General features: G+C 32.5%; 1 protein-coding gene across 1 annotated transcript; it reads left to right on the top strand.

The window, feature by feature from the left end:
• Positions 1-3,432: 3,432 nt before the first annotated feature.
• Positions 3,433-11,271, top strand: LOC130444195 (lipase 3-like). Its single transcript, XM_056779247.1, has 8 exons — positions 3,433-3,632; positions 3,687-3,825; positions 9,586-9,757; positions 9,823-10,072; positions 10,129-10,284; positions 10,341-10,425; positions 10,732-10,874; positions 10,928-11,271. Exons 1-8 carry the CDS (start codon positions 3,534-3,536, stop codon positions 11,237-11,239), a joined length of 1,356 nt encoding a protein of 451 aa, XP_056635225.1. The 5' UTR covers positions 3,433-3,533; the 3' UTR covers positions 11,240-11,271.
• The last annotated feature ends 14,176 nt before the right edge of the window (positions 11,272-25,447 follow it).

A 25,447-nucleotide genomic window follows, 5' to 3' on the forward strand; every position in this document is an offset into this window, starting at 1 on the left:
TCTGCATCTCTTAGTCACTTTTTATAAAAGTTCTTGTTTGCAAGACACTTTTTATGAGTTGTCTGCATCTCTTAGTCACTTTTTATAAAAGTTCTTGTTTGCAAGACACTTTTTATGAGCTGTCTGCATCTCTTAGTCACTTTTTATGAAAGTTCTTGTTTGAAAGACACTTTTTATGAGCTGTCTGCATCTCTTAGTCACTTTTTATGAAAGTTCTTGTTTGAAAGACACTTTTTATGAGCTGTCTGCATCTCTTAGTCACTTTTTATGAAAGTTCTTGTTTGAAAGACACTTTTTATGAGCTGTCTGCATCTCTTAGTCACTTTTTATGAAAGTTCTTGTTTGCAAGACACTTTTTATGAGTTGTCTGCATCTCTTAGTCACTTTTTATAAAAGTTCTTGTTTGCAAGACACTTTTTATGAGCTGTCTGCATCTCTTAGTCACTTTTTATAAAAGTTCTTGTTTGCAAGACACTTTTTATGAGTTGTCTGCATCTCTTAGTCACTTTTTATAAAAGTTCTTGTTTGCAAGACACTTTTTATGAGCTGTCTGCATCTCTTAGTCACTTTTTATGAAAGTTCTTGTTTGCAAGACACTTTTTATGAGCTGTCTGCATCTCTTAGTCACTTTTTATGAAAGTTCTTGTTTGCAAGACACTTTTTATGAGTTGTCTGCATCTCTTAGTCACTTTTTATGAAAGTTCTTGTTTGCAAGACACTTTTTATGAGTTGTCTGCATCTCTTAGTCACTTTTTATGAAAGTTCTTGTTTGCAAGACACTTTTTATGAGCTGTCTGCATCTCTTAGTCACTTTTTATGAAAGTTCTTGTTTGCAAGACACTTTTTATGAGTTGTCTGCATCTCTTAGTCACTTTTTATAAAAGTTCTTGTTTGCAAGACACTTTTTATGAGCTGTCTGCATCTCTTAGTCACTTTTTATAAAAGTTCTTGTTTGCAAGACACTTTTTATGAGTTGTCTGCATCTCTTAGTCACTTTTTATAAAAGTTCTTGTTTGCAAGACACTTTTTATGAGCTGTCTGCATCTTTTAGTCACTTTTTATAAAAGTTCTTGTTTGCAAGACACTTTTTATGAGTTGTCTGCATCTCTTAGTCACTTTTTATAAAAGCTTTTGTTTGCAAGACACTTTTTATGAGTTGTCTGCATCTCTTAGTCACTTTTTATGAAAGTTCTTGTTTGCAAGACACTTTTTATGAGCTGTCTGCATCTCTTAGTCACTTTTTATAAAAGCTTTTGTTTGCAAGACACTTTTTATGAGCTGTCTGCATCTCTTAGTCACTTTTTATAAAAGTTCTTGTTTGCAAGACACTTTTTATGAGTTGTCTGCATCTCTTAGTCACTTTTTATAAAAGTTCTTGTTTGCAAGACACTTTTTATGAGCTGTCTGCATCTCTTAGTCACTTTTTATAAAAGTTCTTGTTTGAATGACACTTTATATGAGCTGTCTGCATCTCATAATCACTTTTTATAAAAGTTCTTGTTTGCAAGACACTTTTTATGAGTTGTCTGCATCTCTTAGTCACTTTTTATAAATGTTCTTGTTTGCAAGACACTTTTTATGAGTTGTCTGCATCTCTTAGTCACTTTTTATAAAAGTTCTTGTTTGCAAGACACTTTTTATGAGCTGTCTGCATCTCTTAGTCACTTTTTTTGAAAGTTCTTGTTTGCAAGACACTTTTTATGAGCTGTCTGCATCTCTTAGTCACTTTTTATAAAAGTTCTTGTTTGCAAGACACTTTTTATGAGTTGTCTGCATCTCTTAGTCACTTTTTATAAAAGTTCTTGTTTGAAAGACACTTTTTATGAGTTGTCTGCATCTCTTAGTCACTTTTTATAAAATTTCTTGTTTGCAAGACACTTTTTATGAGTTGTCTGCATCTCTTAGTCACTTTTTATAAATGTTCTTGTTTGCAAGACACTTTTTATGAGTTGTCTGCATCTCTTAGTCACTTTTTATAAAAGTTCTTGTTTGCAAGACACTTTTTATGAGCTGTCTGCATCTCTTAGTCACTTTTTATAAAAGTTCTTGTTTGAATGACACTTTATATGAGCTGTCTGCATCTCATAATCACTTTTTATAAAAGTTCTTGTTTGCAAGACACTTTTTATGAGTTGTCTGCATCTCTTAGTCACTTTTTATAAATGTTCTTGTTTGCAAGACACTTTTTATGAGTTGTCTGCATCTCTTAGTCACTTTTTATAAAAGTTCTTGTTTGCAAGACACTTTTTATGAGCTGTCTGCATCTCTTAGTCACTTTTTTTGAAAGTTCTTGTTTGCAAGACACTTTTTATGAGCTGTCTGCATCTCTTAGTCACTTTTTATAAAAGTTCTTGTTTGCAAGACACTTTTTATGAGTTGTCTGCATCTCTTAGTCACTTTTTATAAAAGTTCTTGTTTGAAAGACACTTTTTATGAGTTGTCTGCATCTCTTAGTCACTTTTTATAAAATTTCTTGTTTGCAAGACACTTTTTATGAGTTGTCTGCATCTCTTAGTCACTTTTTATAAAAGCTTTTGTTTGCAAGACACTTTTTATGAGTTGTCTGCATCTCTTAGTCACTTTTTATAAAAGTTCTTGTTTGCAAGACACTTTTTATGAGTTGTCTGCATCTCTTAGTCACTTCTTATGAAAGCTCTTGTTTGAAAGACACTTTTTATGAGCTGTCTGCATCTCTTAGTCACTTTTTATAAAAGCTCTTGTTTGAAAGACACTTTTTATGAGCTGTCTGCATCTCTTAGTCACTTTTTATGAAAGTTTTTGTTTGAAAGACACTTTTTATGAGCTGTCTGCATCTCTTAGTCACTTTTTATATGATCTCTGACATTTTTAGTCACTTTGTAAGCCGTTTTCAATACCTAGACACTTTTTATAAGTTGCCTCCTTCCCATACTCACTTTTGATACGCCTTTCTCGTTATTTTTATACGGTGTCTTCTTTTTCCTCTTACAATATCTCAATTTGTTGATAAAAGGATAAAATATAATCGACATTACACTCCGCCAGTGCACTGCGATGTCATTTAAACTCTAAAAGGTTATATCTGAGGTGTCTTTACCTACTTCCATCATTAAGCAAAACTTTCTAGGAACTTTTTATTGCGCAAATGTGTGGTTGAAATTTTGTATGCTCGATATGAATAATGCATCTAAAAACGAGTGTCTTTAAGTTTAAATGAGCTTCGAAACTTCGTGTGCATCGATGTGGGAACTACTTAAACTTGTTAGAAAACGTCAACAAACATGAATTCTTAGCGTTTCCGAATCGACGGGTGATTTCTTTAGATTTCCGATTAGAACTAAACATCCGGCAACAAGGTTAATACTAAAACGAAGCGAATAATGATTATTCATATATTTCATACAATTTTATCAATAATTATCGTTAATAAACAAAAAATAAGTTGCAACAATTGATAAAAATATATCGATAAATCTAACTGACACTTCAAATTTATATTTATCGATAAAAACGATAATCGTAAACGTGATTCGGTCTCATATTTTTCTAAAACCATGAATTTAGTTATATTTAACTTTTTTTTTGTTATTTCGAATGTATACGTAGCTGGAACATCTAAAAATATCTCGGGAGATGTTTTTAAATTCGATTTGGTAAGTTCATTTATAATAATCTAAGTTTTCTTCTAAATTTTTCAATTCTAAAAGACCAAATTCGTTAATGGCTTGGGATACCAAATGGAAACACACAATATAGACACTGAAGATGGTTATAAATTAGAATGTCATCGTGTGTCGATTACCAAATATGCAAATACCGATAAACCTGTAGTTTTATTATGGCACGGTAAGTAAATTTATTATTATATACACAATGAGAACGAAATATTTGGATTTCGCGCTTTTGGTTGACAGTTGACATGATAATGACGTGACAGATAGACAGCTGACAGTTGGCGGATAGTTAGCAGGCATGAAGATAATTCACCAATTGGATTCTAGAGCATCGAACAACCTGCTGATTTTGTAACCTAATAGTTTTCAGTGCTAATGCCGATTTTCAAAGTTGGATTCATACACTGTATGGTGTGAATTGGTCTGGAGGATAGTTATTCTTCGTTTCGAAGCTAATGATCTTGACAGATAGGAAAATATTGATTATTTTGCTATTGGTAACCAGAATTGGATGTTTTCTGTATCCATAGAAATAGTTTATTCACTTTAACTGATTGAAATTTACCTTAAATATTGGAAGGTGTGTCCAAATCGTTGTTTAATGTTTCTGGTGATAGAATGAAAAATTTCGATGCTCAAAATTAGGTGAAAAAATATTAGTTAATTAAAAAATTGTTTTACGGAATTTCTATTTATTAGAAAAATTCGAACATTTGGAATATTTGTGAGTCGCTTTCGATTACTTGAACTTTGATTTTGATAAAAGATAAGTTATCTGAATCTTTGTACATATGCTTTATTTATTTGATTCCAAATATACTCTAGAATATAAAAAAAAAAAACGAAATCACTTTTAAATATCTCTAGTAAAAACTTTGGGGTCAAATTTCGTGGCTCGTACAAAATTTTTGAACAAAAATTCGTCAAAATTTCTTCTTTATTTGATCTGGTTCCATCCTAACCTGAATCAGGAATTCAGCGTCGTTTTGGGGTCAAATTTCGTGGATTGTTCAAGATTTTTGGGCAAAAAATTTCGTCAAAATTCCTTCTTCATTTGATCTGGATCCATGCTAACCTGAATCAGGAATTCAGCGTCGTTTTGGGGTCAAATTGCGTGGATTGTTCAAGATTTTTGGGCAAAAAATTCGTCAAAATTCCTTCTTCATTTGATCTGGATCCATGCTAACCTGAATCAGGAATTCAGCGTCGTTTTGGGGTCAAATTGCGTGGATTGTTCAAGATTTTTGGGCAAAAAATTCGTCAAAATTCCTTCTTTATTTGATCTGGTTCCATGCTAACCTGAATCAGGAATTCAGCGTCGTTTTGGGGTCAAATTTCGTGGATTGTTCAAGATTTTTGGGCAAAAAATTTCGTCAAAATTCCTTCTTCATTTGATCTGGATCCATGCTAACCTGAATCAGGAATTCAGCGTCGTTTTGGGGTCAAATTGCGTGGATTGTTCAAGATTTTTGGGCAAAAAATTCGTCAAAATTCCTTCTTTATTTGATCTGGTTCCATGCTAACCTGAATCAGGAATTCAGCGTCGTTTTGGGGTCAAATTTCGTGGATTGTTCAAGATTTTTGGGCAAAAAATTCGTCAAAATTCCTTCTTCATTTGATCTGGATCCATGCTAACCTGAATCAGGAATTCAGCGTCGTTTTGGGGTCAAATTGCGTGGATTGTTCAAGATTTTTGGGCAAAAAATTCGTCAAAATTCCTTCTTCATTTGATCTGGATCCATGCTAACCTGAATCAGGAATTCAGCGTCGTTTTGGGGTCAAATTGCGTGGATTGTTCAAGATTTTTGGGCAAAAAATTCGTCAAAATTCCTTCTTTATTTGATCTGGTTCCATGCTAACCTGAATCAGGAATTCAGCGTCGTTTTGGGGTCAAATTGCGTGGATTGTTCAAGATTTTTGGGCAAAAAATTCGTCAAAATTCCTTCTTCATTTGATCTGGATCCATGCTAACCTGAATCAGGAATTCAGCGTCGTTTTGGGGTCAAATTGCGTGGATTGTTCAAGATTTTTGGGCAAAAAATTCGTCAAAATTCCTTCTTCATTTGATCTAGTTCCAAGCTAACCCATTCCTGATTCAGCGTCGTTTTGGGGTCAAATTGCGTGGATTGTTCAAGATTTCTGGACAAAAAATTCGTCAGAATTCCTTCTTTATTTGATCTGGTTCCAAGCTAACCCATTCCTGATTCAGCGCCGTTTTGGGATCAAATTTCGTGGCTTTTTCACGATTTCTGGACAAAAAATTCGTCAGAATTCCTTCTTTATTTGATCTGGTTCCAAGCTAACTCATTCCTGATTCAGCGCCGTTTTGGGATCAAATTTCGTGGCTTTTCACGATTTCTGGACAAAAAATTCGTCAGAATTCCTTCTTTATTTGATCTGGTTCCAAGCTAACCCATTCCTGATTCAGCGCCGTTTTGGGATCAAATTTCGTGGCTTTTTCACGATTTCTGGACAAAAAATTCGTCAGAATTCCTTCTTTATTTGATCTGGTTCCAAGCTAACTCATTCCTGATTCAGCGCCGTTTTGGGATCAAATTTCGTGGCTTTTCACGATTTCTGGACAAAAAATTCGTCAGAATTCCTTCTTTATTTGATCTGGTTCCAAGCTAACTCATTCCTGATTCAGCGCCGTTTTGGGATCAAATTTCGTGGCTTTTCACGATTTCTGGACAAAAAATTCGTCAGAATTCCTTCTTTATTTGATCTGGTTCCAAGCTAACCCATTCCTGATTCAGCGCCGTTTTGGGATCAAATTTCGTGGCTTTTTCACGATTTCTGGACAAAAAATTCGTCAGAATTCCTTCTTTATTTGATCTGGTTCCAAGCTAACTCATTCCTGATTCAGCGCCGTTTTGGGATCAAATTTCGTGGCTTTTCACGATTTCTGGACAAAAAATTCGTCAGAATTCCTTCTTTATTTGATCTGGTTCCAAGCTAACCCATTCCTGATTCAGCGCCGTTTTGGGATCAAATTTCGTGGCTTTTTCACGATTTCTGGACAAAAAATTCGTCAGAATTCCTTCTTTATTTGATCTGGTTCCAAGCTAACTCATTCCTGATTCAGCGCCGTTTTGGGATCAAATTTCGTGGCTTTTCACGATTTCTGGACAAAAAATTCGTCAGAATTCCTTCTTTATTTGATCTGGTTCCAAGCTAACCCATTCCTGATTCAGCGCCGTTTTGGGATCAAATTTCGTGGCTTGTTCAAGATTTCTGGACAAAAAATTCGTCAAAATTCCTTCTTTATTTGATCTGGTTCCAAGCTAACCCATTCCTGATTCAGCGCCGTTTTGGGATCAAATTTCGTGGCTTTTTCACGATTTCTGGACAAAAAATTCGTCAGAATTCCTTCTTTATTTGATCTGGTTCCAAGCTAACCCATTCCTGATTCAGCGCCGTTTTGGGATCAAATTTCGTGGCTTTTTCAAGATTTTGGGCAAAAAATTCGTCAAAATTCCTTCTTTATTTGATCTGGATACATGCTAACCTGAATCAGGAATTCAGCGTCGTTTTGGGGTCAAATTTCGTGGATTGTTCAAGATTTTTGGGCAAAAAATTCGTCAAAATTCCTTCTTTATTTGATATGGTTCCAAGCTAACCCATTCCTGATTCAGCGCCGTTTTGGGATCAAATTTCGTGGCTTTTTCACGATTTCTGGACAAAAAATTCGTCAGAATTCCTTCTTTATTTGATCTGGTTCCATGCTAACCCATTCCTGATTCAGCGCCGTTTTGGGATCAAATTTCGTGGCTTGTTCAAGATTTCTGGACAAAAAATTCGTCAGAATTCCTTCTTTATTTGATCTGGTTCCAAGCTAACCCATTCCTGATTCAGCGCCGTTTTGGGATCAAATTTCGTGGCTTTTTCACGATTTCTGGACAAAAAATTCGTCAGAATTCCTTCTTTATTTGATCTGGTTCCAAGCTAACCCATTCCTGATTCAGCGCCGTTTTGGGGTCAAATTTCGTGGATTGTTCAAGATTTTTGGGCAAAAAATTCGTCAAAATTCCTTCTTTATTTGATCTGGTTCCAAGCTAACCCATTCCTGATTCAGCGCCGTTTTGGGATCAAATTTCGTGGCTTTTTCACGATTTCTGGACAAAAAATTCGTCAGAATTCCTTCTTTATTTGATCTGGTTCCATGCTAACTCATTCCTGATTCAGCGCCGTTTTGGGGTCAAATTTCGTGGATTGTTCAAGATTTTTGGGCAAAAAATTCGTCAAAATTCCTTCTTTATTTGATCTGGTTCCAAGCTAACCCATTCCTGATTCAGCGCCGTTTTGGGATCAAATTTCGTGGCTTTTTCACGATTTCTGGACAAAAAATTCGTCAGAATTCCTTCTTTATTTGATCTGGTTCCAAGCTAACCCATTCCTGATTCAGCGCCGTTTTGGGGTCAAATTTCGTGGATTGTTCAAGATTTTTGGGCAAAAAATTCGTCAAAATTCCTTCTTTATTTGATCTGGTTCCAAGCTAACCCATTCCTGATTCAGCGCCGTTTTGGGATCAAATTTCGTGGCTTTTTCACGATTTCTGGACAAAAAATTCGTCAGAATTCCTTCTTTATTTGATCTGGTTCCATGCTAACTCATTCCTGATTCAGCGCCGTTTTGGGATCAAATTTCGTGGATTGTTCAAGATTTCTGGACAAAAAATTCGTCAGAATTCCTTCTTCATTTGATCCGGATCCATTCTAATCCATTCCTGATTCAGCGCCATTTTGGGATCAAATTTCGTGGCTTGTTCAAGATTTTTGGGTAAAAAATTCGTCAAAATTCCTTCTTTATTTGATCTGGTTCCATGCTAACCTGAATCAGGAATTCAGCGTCGTTTTGGGGTCAAATTTCGTGGATTGTTCAAGATTTTTGGGCAAAAAATTCGTCAAAATTCCTTCTTTATTTGATCTGGTTCCAAGCTAACCCATTCCTGATTCAGCGCCATTTTGGGATCAAATTTCGTGGCTTGTTCAAGATTTCTGGGCAAAAAATTCGTCAAAATTCCTTCTTCATTTGATCTGGATCCATGCTAACCTGAATCAGGAATTCAGCGTCGTTTTGGGGTCAAATTTCGTGGATTGTTCAAGATTTTTGGGCAAAAAATTCGTCAAAATTCCTTCTTTATTTGATCTGGTTCCATGCTAACTCATTCCTGATTCAGCGTCGTTCTGGGGTCAAATTTCGTGGATTGTTCAAGATTTCTGGACAAAAAATTCGTCAGAATTCCTTCTTCATTTGATCCGGATCCATTCTAACCCATTCCTGATTCAGCGCCATTTTGGGATCAAATTTCGTGGCTTGTTCAAGATTTCTGGGCAAAAAATTCGTCAAAATTCCTTCTTCATTTGATCTGGATCCATGCTAACCTGAATCAGGAATTCAGCGTCGTTTTGGGGTCAAATTTCGTGGATTGTTCAAGATTTTTGGGCAAAAAATTCGTCAAAATTCCTTCTTTATTTGATCTGGTTCCATGCTAACTCATTCCTGATTCAGCGTCGTTCTGGGGTCAAATTTCGTGGATTGTTCAAGATTTCTGGACAAAAAATTCCTCAGAATTCCTTCTTCATTTGATCCGGATCCATTCTAACCCATTCCTGATTCAGCGCCATTTTGAGGTCAAATTTCGTGGCTTGTACAAGATTTCTGAACAAAAAATTCGTGGTTTTCACCATCCAATAACCTCCTCCTCTAAAATCAACGTTTTCTTTTATACAAGACTGTCCAAAACTTCTTTTAAATCTTTTCCTTTCAACACCATATTTCATCAGTCCAAAAGTATTGGTAAATCGTAATCGACTTCCTCGGAGGTTGGGCTCAATTTAGATCCAGTAGCTCAAGCTAAGTCTTCTTCTGATTATCTAGACACTCACAACTCTAGTTGGACTCAAAAATCCGAGCGTATTTTCCTTTTTAGGTTTTCTCGGTAGTTCAGCGGATTTTTTCCACATAGGTACTGGGAAATCTCTACCTTTAAGACTTGCCGATGAAGGTTACGACGTTTGGGTCGGAAACAATCGAGGAAATAGTTGGGGAAGGCAACACAAAACTCTAAATCCTGATACAGACGAAGAATTTTGGGATTTCAGGTATCGATATAAATATAAAAAAAATGTACTGAATCTATTTATTTTTTTTTGATTAAATTATTTAGTTTAGACGAACTCGCATTGTACGATGTTTCATCAACAATCGATTATATATTGAAAATAACAGGAAACGATCGAATTTCTTTTATCGGACATTCGACGGGGGCTTCTCAATTTTTCATATTAACATCCACTCGTCCGGAATATAACGAGAAAATAAAAGTTATGGCTGCCCTAGCGCCGGTCGTTTATATGAATCACACAACTAATTTGCTATTAAATTTCGTAAACCCCGTAGATTATCCGGCGATATTGGTAATTATAAATTATCATTATAAACGGTAATTATCTACTTCCAGTATTTGTTTTAGGCCGCTGAAAAGTCGCTAAACTTGACGGAAATCCTCCCGCATCTCAAGATATTGAACACGGGTCTAGATCTAGTTTGCCGAATCGATAAAATTAAAGAATTATGTTCGGCAGTTTTGTTTTTCCTTACAGGTTTCGATAAAACGCAAATAACTCAAGTCAGTATTTTTTAAATCACGAAAATCGGTATGGAAATGTCGTTTTTTTATTTTAGATCAACGTGAGGAATTTGTTCAGATCCTTTCCGGCAGGAACGTCCACTAAAAATCTCAATCACTTCCTACAGCTGAAACTCACAGGTACGAGATTTCAATTAATAAAATTTGAGGTACAGAAATCCAAAACATTCTTTGGACTTTGGTCTTAGCTCAAGTCTAACAAGAGCTCAAAAAAGACAAAAACTTGATGTACGTGTTCACGAAACTACCAGGTTCGGTTCTTCGTCTTTTATAATACAAACACTGGCCTCAACCTCGCGTGCTTATCCAGCCAATCAATTGTAACTTATGAATTGTTAACTTGAATTATATTAAATGAAAAAAAAGCATTTTAGAATATAAATATTCGAAGAAATTAATTTTATTACTTAATTTGATGTTATACAGGTAATTTCGCTCGATACGATTACGGAAAAATTAAAAATTTAGACATTTATGACAGTATCGACCCGCCATCTTATAATCTTTCTGCGATATCAGTACCAATAGGAATTTACTACGGTGAAAATGATCTGATTGTATCACTTGTTGTAAGTAAATAATCGGTTATATATTTTTTTAGGTTATGATATTTATTTTCCAGGATACCGAGCGTTTGATCGAAGATTTACCGAATGTTATTGAGGATCATATCATCGATTATAAACGTTTCAGTCATTTGGGGTTTTTGATAGCTGATAATACGGATGACTTTGTTAATTATTACGTCATTAATACTCTTAATAAATATAATGATAAAGAAGAGATAACATCTAGTAGTAGTACGACAACTGAAATTCCAACGACTCAAAGTACGTCGTCAACTACAACGGCAGGTGTCGTTAGAAATGTTTTTTCAGGATATTTATTCATTATCCCGATTATTGTACATTTATTTAATCGTAGATTGATGTAAACTTCATATTAAACGATTTACCAGCAACGAAATTATTTTTTTCAATATCCGTTTCCGACAATTTTTATTAAGAAAGTATTTTTCTTAGTGTAATTAGAGTTTCGTCGAATTTACATAATATATTGACTTAAAGAGTTTTTGAATGAAAACAACGGAGGTTTTGAAGGAGATTAATTATAATGCTGAAAAGGAGGTTTCAAAAAACAACAGCTATATCACTTATTTTTATTTGCGTTATAAATCAGCGTCGCTGTTATTTTTGTTTTTGGAAACGACGACAAAAAAACGTGGAATTTGTGCGAAATTAACGCAATAGTTGCATTACTTCACAAAAATTTATATTAATAAATATTAACGACTTTATTTTACGATAAAAAACAACTTATAAAAAGTGTTTGGGCGTTAAAAATGGCTTATAAAGTGACTAGAAAATGAAGACAAATCTTTAAAAGTATCTGAGAAAACGAAAACATCTTATGAAAAGGTATGGGGAACGAAAAAAATTTATATAAAGATACAGGAAACAGGGACAACTTAGAAAAAGTGTCTGGGAAATGAACACAGTTTATAAAAAGTGTCTGGGAAATGAACACAGTTTAAAAAAAATGTCTGGGCATTGAAATTGGCTTATAAAGTGATTATAAGAAGAAAACAGCTCTCAAAAAGTGTTTAGAAAACAGAACAAACTTATAAAATGACATAAGAAAGGAAAACAGCTTATAAAAGGATATAGGAAACAGGGACAACCTAGAAAATGTGTCTGGAAAACGAACACAGTTTATAAAAAGTGTCTGGAAAACGAACACTGTTTATAAAAAGTGTCTGGGAAATGAACACAGTTTATAAAAAGTGTCTGGGAAATGAACACAGTTTATAAAAAGTGTCTGGGCATTAAAACTGGCTTATAAAGTGATTATAAGAAGAAAACAGCTCTCAAAAAGTGTCTAGAAAACAGAACAAACTTATAAAATGACATAAGAAAGGAAAACAGCTTATAAAAGGATATAGGAAACAGGGACAACCTAGAAAATGTGTCTGGAAAACGAACACAGTTTATAAAAAGTGTCTGGAAAACGAACACTGTTTATAAAAAGTGTCTGGGAAATGAACACAGTTTATAAAAAGTGTCTGGGAAATGAACACAGTTTATAAAAAGTGTCTGGGCATTAAAACTGGCTTATAAAGTGATTATAAGAAGAAAACAGCTCTCAAAAAGTGTCTAGAAAACAGAACAAACTTATAAAATGACATAAGAAAGGAAAACAGCTTATAAAAGGATATAGGAAACAGGGACAACCTAGAAAATGTGTCTGGAAAACGAACACAGTTTATAAAAAGTGTCTGGAAAACGAACACTGTTTATAAAAAGTGTCTGGGAAATGAACACAGTTTATAAAAAGTGTCTGGGAAATGAACACAGTTTATAAAAAGTGTCTGGGCATTAAAATTGGCTTATAAAGTGATTATAAGAAGAAAACAGCTCTCAAAAAGTGTCTAAAAAACAGAACAAACTTATAAAATGACATAAGAAAGGAAAACAGCTTATAAAAGGATATAGGAAACAGGGACAACCTAGAAAATGTGTCTGGAAAACGAACACAGTTTATAAAAAGTGTCTGGAAAACGAACACTGTTTATAAAAAGTGTCTGGGAAATGAACACAGTTTATGAAAAGTGTCTGGGAAATGAACACAGTTTACAAAAAGTGCCTGAGCATTAAAACTGGCTTATAAAGTGATTATAAGAAGGAAACAGCTCTAAAAGTGTTTAAAAAACAGAACAAAATTATAAAATGACATAAGAAAGGAAAACAGCTTATAAAAGGATATAGAAAACAGGGACAACCTAGAAAATGTGTCTGGAAAACGAACACAGTTTATAAAAAGTGTCTGGAAAACGAACACTGTTTATAAAAAGTGTCTGGGAAATGAACACAGTTTATAAAAAGTGTCTGGGAAATGAACACAGTTTATAAAAAGTGCCTGGGCATTAAAACTGGCTTATAAAGTGATTATAAGAAGGAAACAGCTCTCAAAGTGTTTAAAAAACAGAACAAACTTATAAAATGACATAAGAAAGGAAAACAGCTTTTAAAAGGATATAGGAAACAAGGACAACCTAGAAAATGTGTCTGGAAAACGAACACAGTTTATAAAAAGTGTCTGGGAAATGAACACAACTTAGAAAAAGTGTCTGGGAAATGAACACAGTTTATAAAAAGTGTCTGCGAAATGAACACAGTTTATAAAAAGTGTCTGGGCATTAAAACTGGCTTATAAAGTGATTATAAGAAGAAAACAGCTTACGAAAAGTATCTAGGAAACAGAACAAACTTATAAAATGACATAGGAAAGGAAAACAGCTTATAAAATTACATAGGAAACAGGGACAACTTAGAAAAAGTGTTTGGGCATTAAAAATGGCTTCAAAAGTGACATACATCTTTGGAAAGTAACTAGAAAATGGAGACAACTCATAAAAAGTGGCTTGAGAACGGAAGATACTTATGAATGGGTTTAGGAAACGGAGGCAACTTATAAAATGTATATGAAACAAAAATAACTCATAAAATGTATCAATGCATGAAAAATGACCATAAAGTGATTCAAAAATGGAAAAAGAAACTCTAAAAATTTTCTGGAAATGAAGGCAGCTCATAAAAAGTAAAAACAGATTATGAAATGGTCTGGACAAGAAAAACAGCTCATAATAGGATCTAAGAGACGAAAACAGTTTAGAAAAAGTTTCTTGGAAACAAAAACGGTTCATAAAAAGTATCTATGCATTGAAATTGGCTCATAAAATTACTAAAAAATGAAGAAAAACTATTATAAAAAATGCTTGGAAATGGAATTAACTCATAAAAGTGGGTCTAGGACACGAAAACAACTTATAAAAGGGGAAAGGGGTTAAAGAAACAGAGTCAATTTAGAAAAGGTGTCTGAGAAACTAAAACAGTTTATAAAAATTATCTGAGCATTTAAATTGGCTTATGAAATACCTATAACATGAAATAGGCTCATGAAAATTGTCCAAGAAACGGAAGCAACTCATAAAAAGTATCCATAAAACTTAGGAGAGGAAGATAGTTCAAAAAACGATTTTGAAAAAGGTGACAACTTATAAAAAGTGCTTAGAAAACAAAAATAGTTTATAAAAAATGGTATACAATGTGTCTAGAACAAAAAAACAGTTCATAAAAATTCTCTAGGCATTATAAATGGTTCTAAAAGTGGTTAGAAAATGAAGACAACTCATAAAAAGTGTCTGGGAAACAGAAACAACTTATAAAAAGTATCTAGAGAAGGAAAACATCTTATAAAATAGCTTAGGTGGAGAAGACACTTCAAAAAAAGATTTTGGAGAAGGTGACAACATATTATAAAAAGTGTTTAGAAAACAAAAATAGTTTATAAGAAATATAAAGGCACGGAAAATGGTATACAAAGTGTCTAGAACATAAAAGCAGTTCATAAAAATTCTCTAGGCATTAGAAATGGTTCTAAAAATGGTTAGAAAATGGAGACAACTTATAAAAAGTGCCTGGGAAACAGAAACAACTTATAAAAAGTATCTAGAGAAGGAAAACAGCTTATAAAATAGCTTAGGTGGGGAAGACACTTTAAAAAAAGATTTCGAAGAAGGTGACAACCTATAAAAAGTGCTTAGAAAACAAAAATAGTTTATAAAAAATGGTATACAATGTGTCTAGAACAAAAAAACAGTTCATAAAAATTCTCTAGGCATTATAAATGGTTCTAAAAGTGGTTAGAAAATGAAGACAACTCATAAAAAGTGTCTGGGAAACAGAAACAACTTATAAAAAGTATCTAGAGAAGGAAAACATCTTATAAAATAGCTTAGGTGGAGAAGACACTTCAAAAAAAGATTTTGGAGAAGGTGACAACATATTATAAAAAGTGTTTAGAAAACAAAAATAGTTTATAAGAAATATAAAGGCACGGAAAATGGTATACAAAGTGTCTAGAACATAAAAGCAGTTCATAAAAATTCTCTAGGCATTAGAAATGGTTCTAAAAATGGTTAGAAAATGGAGACAACTTATAAAAAGTGCCTGGGAAACAGAAACAACTTATAAAAAGTATCTAGAGAAGGAAAACAGCTTATAAAATAGCTTAGGTGGGGAAGACACTTTAAAAAAAGATTTCGAAGAAGGTGACAACCTATAAAAAGTGCTTAGAAAACAAAAATAGTTTATAAAAAATGGTATACAAAGTGTCTAGAACAAAAAAACAGTTCATGAAAATTCTCTAGGCATTATAAATGGTTCTAAAAATGGTTAGAAAATGAAGACAACTCATAAAAAGTGTCTGGGAAGCAGAAACAACTTATAAAAAGTATCTAGAGAAGGAAAACAGCTTATAAAATAGCTTAGGTGGAGAAGACACTTCAAAAAAAGATTTTGAAGAAGGTGACAACATATTATAAAAAGTGTTTAGAAAACAAAAATAGTTTATAAGAAATATAAAGGTACGGAAAATGGTATACAAAGTGTCTAGAACATAAAAGCAGTTCATAAAAATTAGAAATGGTTCTAAAAGTGGTTAGAAAATGAAGACAACTTATAAAAAGTGTCTGGGAAACAGAAGCAACTCATAAAAAGTATCTAGAAACGAAAACAGCTTATAAAATAACTTATAAAAAGTGTTTAGAAAGCAAAAACAGTTCGTATAAAAAATTTAGGTATTGAAAATGACTCGCAAAGTGTATATAAAAGGAAAGCGGTTCGACAAAAGCATCTGAGCATTAAATGTGGCACACAAATCGACTAGAAAATGAAGACAACTCATAAAATTACCAAGAATTGTAGATATTTCAAAAAGCGTCCAAGATATCTCATAAAAAACTGCTTATAGAAATAAATAGGAAACGGATACAAATCGAGAATCGAATATAGTTTCAAAAAATTGTCTAGAAAACAAAGAAAAGTTACAAAAAATGTCTTTTAAATGAAAACATCTCACTAAATTGTGTACTGAACGGAAAAATTTATATCTTTAAAGCCACACAGTCCATAAAAAAACTGTTTAACTAAGGAAAACGTACATTTTTCTCAAATGTATACAAAAGTTTAAGTAATAATGATATTTTTTTGACAAAATATACTGCTACGACTCCGCCATTGTGTTTTCGAGCTACCGTTCCGGTAGAAGTAACTAATTTTATGCCGTACGCCCAAAGAAAGTAGAAAAATAAAATGTTACCATTACATCCGTTAAGGAAAAATATTCCTTCCTCGAGTTTTGTTTCCGAACAAAGAATTTGAGCTTTGACTTGAATAATTACTTCAACTCATATAATATCTACAGGGTCGGTTGGAAAAATCCCCCAAAATCCTTTTTCTACAGGTCTAAAATGAAGTTAAACATTTTATTCAAACTTGTAATCAGTTTGGCGTTAAAAAACGCGTATTTCAAAAAAAAATTTATTTAAATACGATAATTAGAATCCGAGTTATAGTAGCTCAAAGTTCGCTTCATAATTTGACCGTACTATAGAAAATTTTCAAATTCTGATTTATGAACTTGATTGTTATATCTTTTGATTGATTAAATATAGATTTGAAGGAATTTTGTGTCACTGGCATTCAAAAAAAATAGTAATTTCACCGCCCCTGACCGATTCTGAGTGCGGCAGCTGCTCGGCGTAGTGGTGGGGGTAAGATTACTAATTTTTTTTGAAATGCAGCCAATGACACAACGTTCTTTCAAATCTGTATTCAATCAATACACAGATATAACAATTTAGTGCAAAAATCAGAGTTTAAAAATTTTTAATAGTACGGTCAAATTACGAAGCGAACTTTGAGCTTCTATATCTCGGATTCTAATTATCGTATTTAAATAAAATTTTTTTCAAAATACGCGTTTTTTAACGTCAAACTCATCACAAGTTTGAATAAAATGTTTAACTTCATTTTTCAATGAAAAATGAGGAAAAAAGTAGGGAAAAAAATTTTTTTTTCAATTTTCAAAAAAAAGTTATGTGAAAAAAATTTATTGATATTTTTTCATTTTATACCTAAAACTACAAGTTTTTCCCTATCGATTGCAATCAACCTCGTTTCGATATTGTTAATTTTTCCAAAACGACGCTTGATTGAAAAAAAAGTATACAAATCCGATTTTTTCAGCCGCCATTTTGAATTTTCCGAATCTGAAAAAACGTAAATCTTCTATAGAAAACAGACTATATTTCCCTAAATTTTGATCTCGATGCGGCTATTTTCAGTATGGTTTCCAGTAAAAAAACGACATTTCAAAAAAATTTTCATTTTTTGGAAAATTTCGAGTCGAAAAAATTTTCTTTTCACAAATCGATTTCCGTCATCGTATAGAGCATGAAATTCCCTGTAAATTTGATTCTTACGATTTTTCTGTACGAGTACGTCAAAAAAAGTTATAAGCAAAAATACCATCGAACTTTAATGCTTGCAAGCTACGTTTCGAGCTTTCAAGGGATTTGCTCAGAAATCTAGGAAAGCGACGAGGGGTCAGTACACCACGTGGGGATCCACACCAATAAACCACAGAGGAGATATTTTCTCCATCTTAAAGACCAATTTGATTTAACGAACAGTTGGGATTGGTCTGGTTCTTTCCTGAGATCGGCTGGATTATACCTTTAACACTGACCTAACCATCGTGATCTATTTCCAAAATGGACCTCAAAAAAAAGCGGATCGGGCTTTTTTCAAAACAATCATTTCGAATAGTTCAATATGAAGTTAATCAGCGTATTGGATGGTCTCAAAAGGTGCGGTCATGAATTCCGAATCATTATTTTACTTTCCCGGCAGTTTTCGCCCGCTAAATAAACAAACTCCGTCTCATGAAATTAGATTGTTTGAAGTCGGCGCAGTGGTAAGTTAAATAACCATTCTTGAGACGTACTCAAAAAAAAAGTTGATGTAAAAACATAGAGGGAATGATCTTTTACTTTATAAGGTTGTTAAACCACGAACGGAGAAATGATAGTTGATAGGAATTTAATGTTTTTGTTGCAGTTGATTCAAGATTCATTTCTGATATGTTAATTCGTGGAAATAGTAATTGTTTTTCGATATTTGTTACCTTTGAATGTTTATTTTGACGAAAACTAAACATATAATCAATCCGTTAGCTTTAAAGTATACAGGCGCGCCATCTACAGGGCTTTTTCATTTCTTTTACGAACTTATAAATTTTGTGTTTTTGTACTTTTGCTTATAACTTTTTTTGACGTACTCGTACAAAAAAATCGTTGGGATCAAATTTATAGGAAATTTCATGCTTTATACGATGACGGAAATCGATTTGTGAAAAGAAAATTTTTTCGACTCGAAATTTTCTAAAAAATGAAAATTTTTTTGAAAGGTCGTTTTTTTACTGGAAACCATACTGAAAATAGCCGTATCGAGATCAAAATTTGAGGAAATATAGTCTGTTGGATATCGAAGATTTATGTTTTTTCAGATTCGGAAAATTCAAAATGGCGGCTGAAAAAATCGGATTTGTATACTTTTTTTTCAATCAAGCGTCGTTTTGGAAAAATTAACAATATCGAAACGAGGTTGATTGCAATCGATAGGGAAAAACTTGTAGTTTTAGGTATAAAGTGAAAAAATGTCAATAAATTTTTTTCACATAACTTTTTTTGAAAATTAAAAAAAAATTTTTTTTCTCATTTTTTTTTACTCATTTTTTCATTGAAAAATGAAGTTAAACATTTTATTCAAACTTGTGATGAGTTTGGCGTTGAAAAAGGCGTATTTCGAGAAAAAAATTATTTGAATACGATAATTAGAATCCGAGATATAGTAGCTTAAAGTTTGCTTTGAAATTTGACCGTACTATTAAAAATTTTGAAACTCTGATTTTTGCACTAAATTGTTATATCTGTGTATTGATTGAATACAGATTTGAAAGAACGTTGTGTCATTGGCTGCATTTAAAAAAAAATTAGTAATCTTACCCCCACCACAACGCCAAGCAGCTGCCGCACTTAGAATCGGTCAAGGGCGGTGAAATTACTATTTTTTTTGAATGCCAGTGACACAAAATTCCTTCAAATCTATATTTAATTAATCAAAAGATATAACAATCAAGTTCATAAATCAGAATTTGAATATTTTCAATAGTACGGTCAAATTATGAAGCGAACTTTGAGCTACTATATCTCGGATTCTAATTATCGTATTTAAATAATTTTTTTTTGAAATACGCGTTTTTTAACGCCAAACTGATTACAAGTTGGAATAAAATGTTTAACTCAATTTTTCACTACAAAAATGAGGAAAAAAATAACAAAAAAATTTTTTTTCTCATTTTTTTTTACTCATTTTTGCAATGAAAAATGAAGTTAAACATTTTACTCAAACTTGTAGTGAGTTTGGCGTTAAAAAAGGCGTATTTTGAAAAAAAAATTATTTGAATACGATAATTAGAATCCGAGATATAGTAGCTCAAAGTTCGCTTTGAAATTTGACCGTACTATTAAAAATTTTGAAACTCTGATTTTTGCACTAAATTGTTATATCTGTGTATTGATTGAATACAGATTTGAAAGAACGTTGTGTCATTGGCTGCATTTAAAAAAAAATAGTAATCTTACCCCCACCACAACGCCAAGCAGCTGCCGCACTCAGAATCGGTCAAGGGCGGTAAGATTACTAATTTTTTTTTAATGCCAGTGACACAAAATTCCTTCAAATTTGTATTTAATCAGTTGAAAGATATAACAATCTAGTGGAAAAATCAGAGTTTAAAAATTTTTAATAGTACGGTCAAATTACGAAGCGAACTTTGAGCTACTATATCTCGGATTCTAATTATCGTATCTGAACAAATTTTTTTTTGAAATACGCGTTTTTTAACGCCAAACTCATTATAAGTTTTAATAGAATGTTTATCTTCATTTTTTAATGAAAAAATGAGGAAAAAAAATGAGAAGAAAAAAATTTTTTTTTTAATTTTCAAAAAAAGTTATGTGAAAAAAATTTATTAATTTTTTTTTCACTCTATACCTAAAACTACAACTTTTTCCCTATCGATTGCAATCAATCGCGTCTCGATATCCTTAATTTTTCCAAAACGACGCTTGATTGAAAAAAAAGTATACAAATCCGATTTTTTCAGCCGCCATTTTGAATTTTCCGAATCTGAAAAAACGTAAATCTTCTATAGCAAACAGACTATATTTCCCTGAATTTTGATCTCGATGCGGCTATTTTCAGTATGGTTTTCAGTAAAAAAACGACCTTTAAAAAAAATTTTCATTTTTTAGAAAATTTCGGGTCGAAAAAATTCTCTTTTCACAAATCGATTTCCGTCATCGTATAGAGCATGAAATTTCCTATAAATTTGATTTCCAAGATTTTTTTGTACGAGTACGTCAAAAAAAGTTATAAGCAAAAATACCATCGAATTTTAGTACTTGCAAACTACGTTTCGAGCTTTCCAGGGATTTGCTCAGAGATCTAGGAAAACAATAGGGGGTCCTCGAATTACGAATATTTTCTTGAATATTATCGAAAGAAAATGGTAACTACGCCTCTAGATACGTGTTTAAAATTACAAAACTTTTTATTTATTACGAATTAGAAATTTATACGATATGTCAACGAATTTGTTTCAAAAATACATTCGGATCAATTAATAACGTCTCAAATTTGAAATTACCTTTATCTTCACACCAACGAAAAAGTCCTGGAATGAAAAAAATCCAATCAAATAAAAACAGTTGTTACCAGTCGATATGTATAAAAAAAACTATGTAAAGTTTTTCAAAAATTTCGATTTTACGTTTAAAAAGTTTTATATTCAAACTGGCCTTTCATTTCATATCATCCTGTATATTACGGGGTCCTTAAAGGACTCCGATTCAGTATCTAAGTTAATGTTATAAACTAAATTTGGTTTAGATCGAATGAAGCTGTTTTAACCGATATCGATGTTGCTGAATTTTGAAAATTACAAATTTATAACTTTGTAGAAACCAACCGTGAAAAAATTCAGTCTCCAGCACTGAGATAAAGCCTCTTAAACAAAAAAAAAAACGATGTCTCACTTATTAACGCGAGATAAACGAAAATTTCGAGTAAACGAGCTTTTGATGAGCTTTGGATAAGATAATTTGTACTTGTTGATGTCAAAGTTTTCTTTAAATATATTTTTTTCGAACGTTAAAAGGAAAATTGTATATAAACAAGTAGAAATGCGTTTTTCTGATAATTATCAAACTCGAAAAAACAAAAAACTCGTTTTTAAATGAATATAAAATAAACTTTTAGATAGAAAAGAAAAAAAAGGAATTGGATCAGAGCCACCAATCCCATTATCTACTTCTTTCAACAATATGCCGTCCGAGGGGGTTAAATCTGGTGAATAAGGTGTATTATTGTCATAAATCAAAGTTAAATTCATCAATTTTCATTATATACGAACTAGTGTATGAAATGATACTTTTTTCTTGGCCAAAACTACACGTTTTTGTTTGATTTTACTTTTTTACCATTCCGATCAAGTAACGGATGCGAAAAATATTGAAATCAAAGTCATTAATTGATGATAATAACATTCTTTCATAAAGAAAGATCTAGAGGGATGAGTTGTTGACCTAAGATCAATTTACAACCAAGAATTGAACCAGAAAGTCTTAGAATGGATCTGAAATGATGAAGGTGAAAAAAAAACAAAACAATTCGATCGAAAAAACAAAAAACTCGTTTTTAAATGAATATAAAATAAACTGTTAGATAGAAAAGAAAAAAAAAGGAATTGGATCAGAACCACCAATCCCATTAACTACTTCTTTCAACAATATGCCGTCCGAGGGGGTTAAATCTGGTGAATAGGGTGTATTATTGTGATAAATCAAAGTTAAATTCATCAATTTTCATTATATACGAACTAGTGTATGAAATGATACTTTTTTCTTGGCCAAAACTACACGTTTTTGTTCGATTTCACTTTTTTACGATTCCGATCAAGTAACGGATGCGAAAAATATTAAAATCAAAGTCATTAATTGATGATAATAACATTCTTTCATAAAGAAAGCTGTAGAGGGATCAGTTGTTGACCTAAGATCAATTTACAACCAAGAATTGAACCAGAAAGTCTTAGAATGGATCTGAAATGATGAAGGTGAAAAAAACAAAACAAAAAACTCGTTTTTAAATGAATATAAAATAAACTGTTAGATAGAAAAGAAAAAAAAAGGAATTGGATCATAACCACCAATCCCATTATCTACTTCTTTCAACAATATGCCGTCGGAGGGGGTTAAATCTGGTGAATAGGGTGTATTATTGTGATAAATCAAAGTTAAATTCATCAATTTTCATTACATACGAACTAGTGTATGAAATGATACTTTTTTCTTGGCCAAAACTACACGTTTTTGTTCGATTTCACTTTTTTACGATTCCGATCAAGTAACGGATGCGAAAAATATTAAAATCAAAGTCATTAATTGATGATAATAACATTCTTTCATAATCTATCGGTTCCACTCGTGTCCGATTTACTGTTTTATGAATTTCCTGCTGATATTCAACTTTCTACAAGCAGATATGAATTTAAACGGGACGTTTTCCCTTAAGGCCATCATAACCACCTGCGACTGACGCCCGACGTCAATGAATGCAATGTATGTGAGACATCGCCGAAGAAAATAACCTTCAATCGATGTCATAAATAATCGGTAAAGTAGGCATTCGCTATGCCAAGTTCAATTCTTTCAAGGAGAAGCTCTTTTTAGAGATATTGCTTTTGATGGGAGTACGAAAAAAAATTACTGCAAAAAATGAAGGTTTTACGACAAACCTGTCACTTATTTATCATTATATTTGAAATATTCGTTAATAAAAACCGCGAGATCGTAATAATTCAACTAATATACATAAATTAGAGTTGTCGGACATCTTGGAAGTATTACAGACGTAAAAAATGAAATAACTCGAGTAGAAATCTAAAAATAATTCGATGTAGATAAATGTTTGGTCAAGAAGCGAACGAAGCCGGTAAAAACCGGTCACTTGCAGGTAAACTCGAGTAGTTTACATATGAAGGGAGTTACTGGGCCCTGTAGCTCCCCCTCTAACACAATTTACCTCAGTAGAACGTCTGTAGGTGAAAAGTTCGTTTTGTAAGGTTTTCGTGACAAAAAAATGCTTATCGGATATGAATTCCGGCGGAATGAGCTCTGAGTCGAAACAAAGTCCATTTTAAATCACAATAAAAACTAGTGGTGACAAAGAAAGCTCTAGAGGGATTAGTTGTTGACCTAAGGTCAATTTACAACCAAGAATTGAACCAGAAAGTCCTAGAATGGATCTGAAATGATGTAGGTGAAAAAACAAAACAATTGGATCGAGCAGCTCGCCAGTTCAAGTCGAATCGTGTAAACGCAGCTTAAAACCAAGATGGTCGATTAGTTTTTCGATTGACGTCGGTGTGTTGTAGATTTGGAGAGAATCAAAGACCTAAAATCAACTAAAAACCAAAAATTGAACCATAAAGTCGAAAAATCTTGATCTGTACTAATTGTACGAGTTTACAATGGGAATGGTTCGATATTTTTGGAACACCATCGAAAATGGATCTTATTTAACCCAAACTTTAGGTTTTTCGTTAATTTCTCCGTCTAAAACGTTATCTATTTCTTCAAAAGCAACATCGTAGATCAAATGATGCGTGTGGATATCTGATTAAGGGAAAATCAAAACAAATGGATCGAGCAGCTTGCCAGTTCACTTCGACTTGTGTAAACGCAGCTTAAAACCAAGATGGTTGTTTAGTTTTTCGATGGATGTCGGTTTTCGATGGGGTTTTGGTTCGCAGTGATTAATAACCGTTCACCATCATAACCTCAATGATTTTATAATGATACGACGTTATTTATTATATTTTTGTTGGTCATAATGTCAAGGTGCTCTAGTTTCCCCCATAACTTTCAAAATATTCAACGTAAAAATCTGAACTAGAATTCAATACATTTAAAAAGAAATGATCAATGAACTGTGAAATTTGTGAATCATAATTCCCCTCATTTTACGAGATACAGAGCGTCAAAGTTTAGTTTCATTTTTTATTGATCAAAATGACAAGGTGTTCTAGTTTCCCCCATAACTTTGAAAATATCCAACGTAGAAATCTAAACTAGAATTCAATACATTTAAAAAGAAATGTTTGATGAACTGTGGAATTTTTGAATCATAATTCTCTTCATTCTACGAAATACAGAGCCTTAAAGTTTAGTTTCACTTTTTGTTGATAAAAATGTCAAGGTGCCCTAGTTTCCCCCATAACTTTGAAAATATTCAACGTAGAAATCTAAACTAAAATTCAATGGATTTAAAAAGAAATGTTTAATGAACTGTGGAATGTTTGAATCATTATTCTTTTTATTCTACGAGATACGGGGCATCAAAGTTTAGTTTCATTTTTTTTTTGGTCAAAATGTCAAGGTGCCCTAGTTTCCCCCATAACTTTGAAAATATTCAACGTAGAAATGTGTAATTTTCAAATCATAATTCTTCTCATTTTACGAGATACAGAGCGTCAAAATTTAATTTCATTTTTTGTTGATCAAAATGTCAAGGTGCTCTAGTTTCCCCCATAACTTTGAAAATATTCAATGTAGAAATCTAAACTGAAATTCAATGGATTTAAAAAGAAATGTTTAATGAACTGTGAAATTTTTAAATCATAATTTCCCACATTTTACGAGATACAGAGCGTCCAAGTTTAGTTTCATTTTTTGTTGATCATAATGTCAAGGTGCTCTAGTTTCCCCCATAACTTTGAAAATATTCAATGTAGAAATCTAAACTAAAATTCAATAGATTTAAAAAGAAATGTTTGATAAACTTTGGAATTTTTGAATCATAATTCTCTTTATTCTACGAAATACAGAGCCTTAAAGTTTAGTTTCACTTTTTGTTGATAAAAATGTCAAGGTGCCCTAGTTTCCCCCATAACTTTGAAAATATTCAACGTAGAAATCTAAACTAGAATTCAATACATTTAAAAAGAAATGTTTAATCAACTGTGAAATTTTCAAATCATAAATCTCTTTATTTCACGAGATACAGAGCGTCAAAATTTAGTTTCATTTTTTGTTGGTCATAATGTCAAGGTGCTCTAGTTTCCCCCATAACTTTGAAAATAATCAACGTAGAAATCCAAACTAGAATTCAATAGA

Source organism: Diorhabda sublineata, chromosome 1 (assembly GCF_026230105.1).
Source record: "Diorhabda sublineata isolate icDioSubl1.1 chromosome 1, icDioSubl1.1, whole genome shotgun sequence".
NCBI lineage: Eukaryota > Metazoa > Arthropoda > Insecta > Coleoptera > Chrysomelidae > Diorhabda > Diorhabda sublineata.

Bases quoted from the DNA above. Each gene is read 5' to 3' on its own strand.
- LOC130444195 (XM_056779247.1), top strand. From the start codon at position 3,534: ATGAATTTAGTTATATTTAACTTTTTTTTTGTTATTTCGAATGTATAC. The intron at 3,633-3,686 runs GTAAGTTCATTT...CAATTCTAAAAG, and splicing joins ATGTTTTTAAATTCGATTTG to ACCAAATTCGTTAATGGCTT. The intron at 10,875-10,927 runs GTAAGTAAATAA...TTTATTTTCCAG, and splicing joins ATCTGATTGTATCACTTGTT to GATACCGAGCGTTTGATCGA.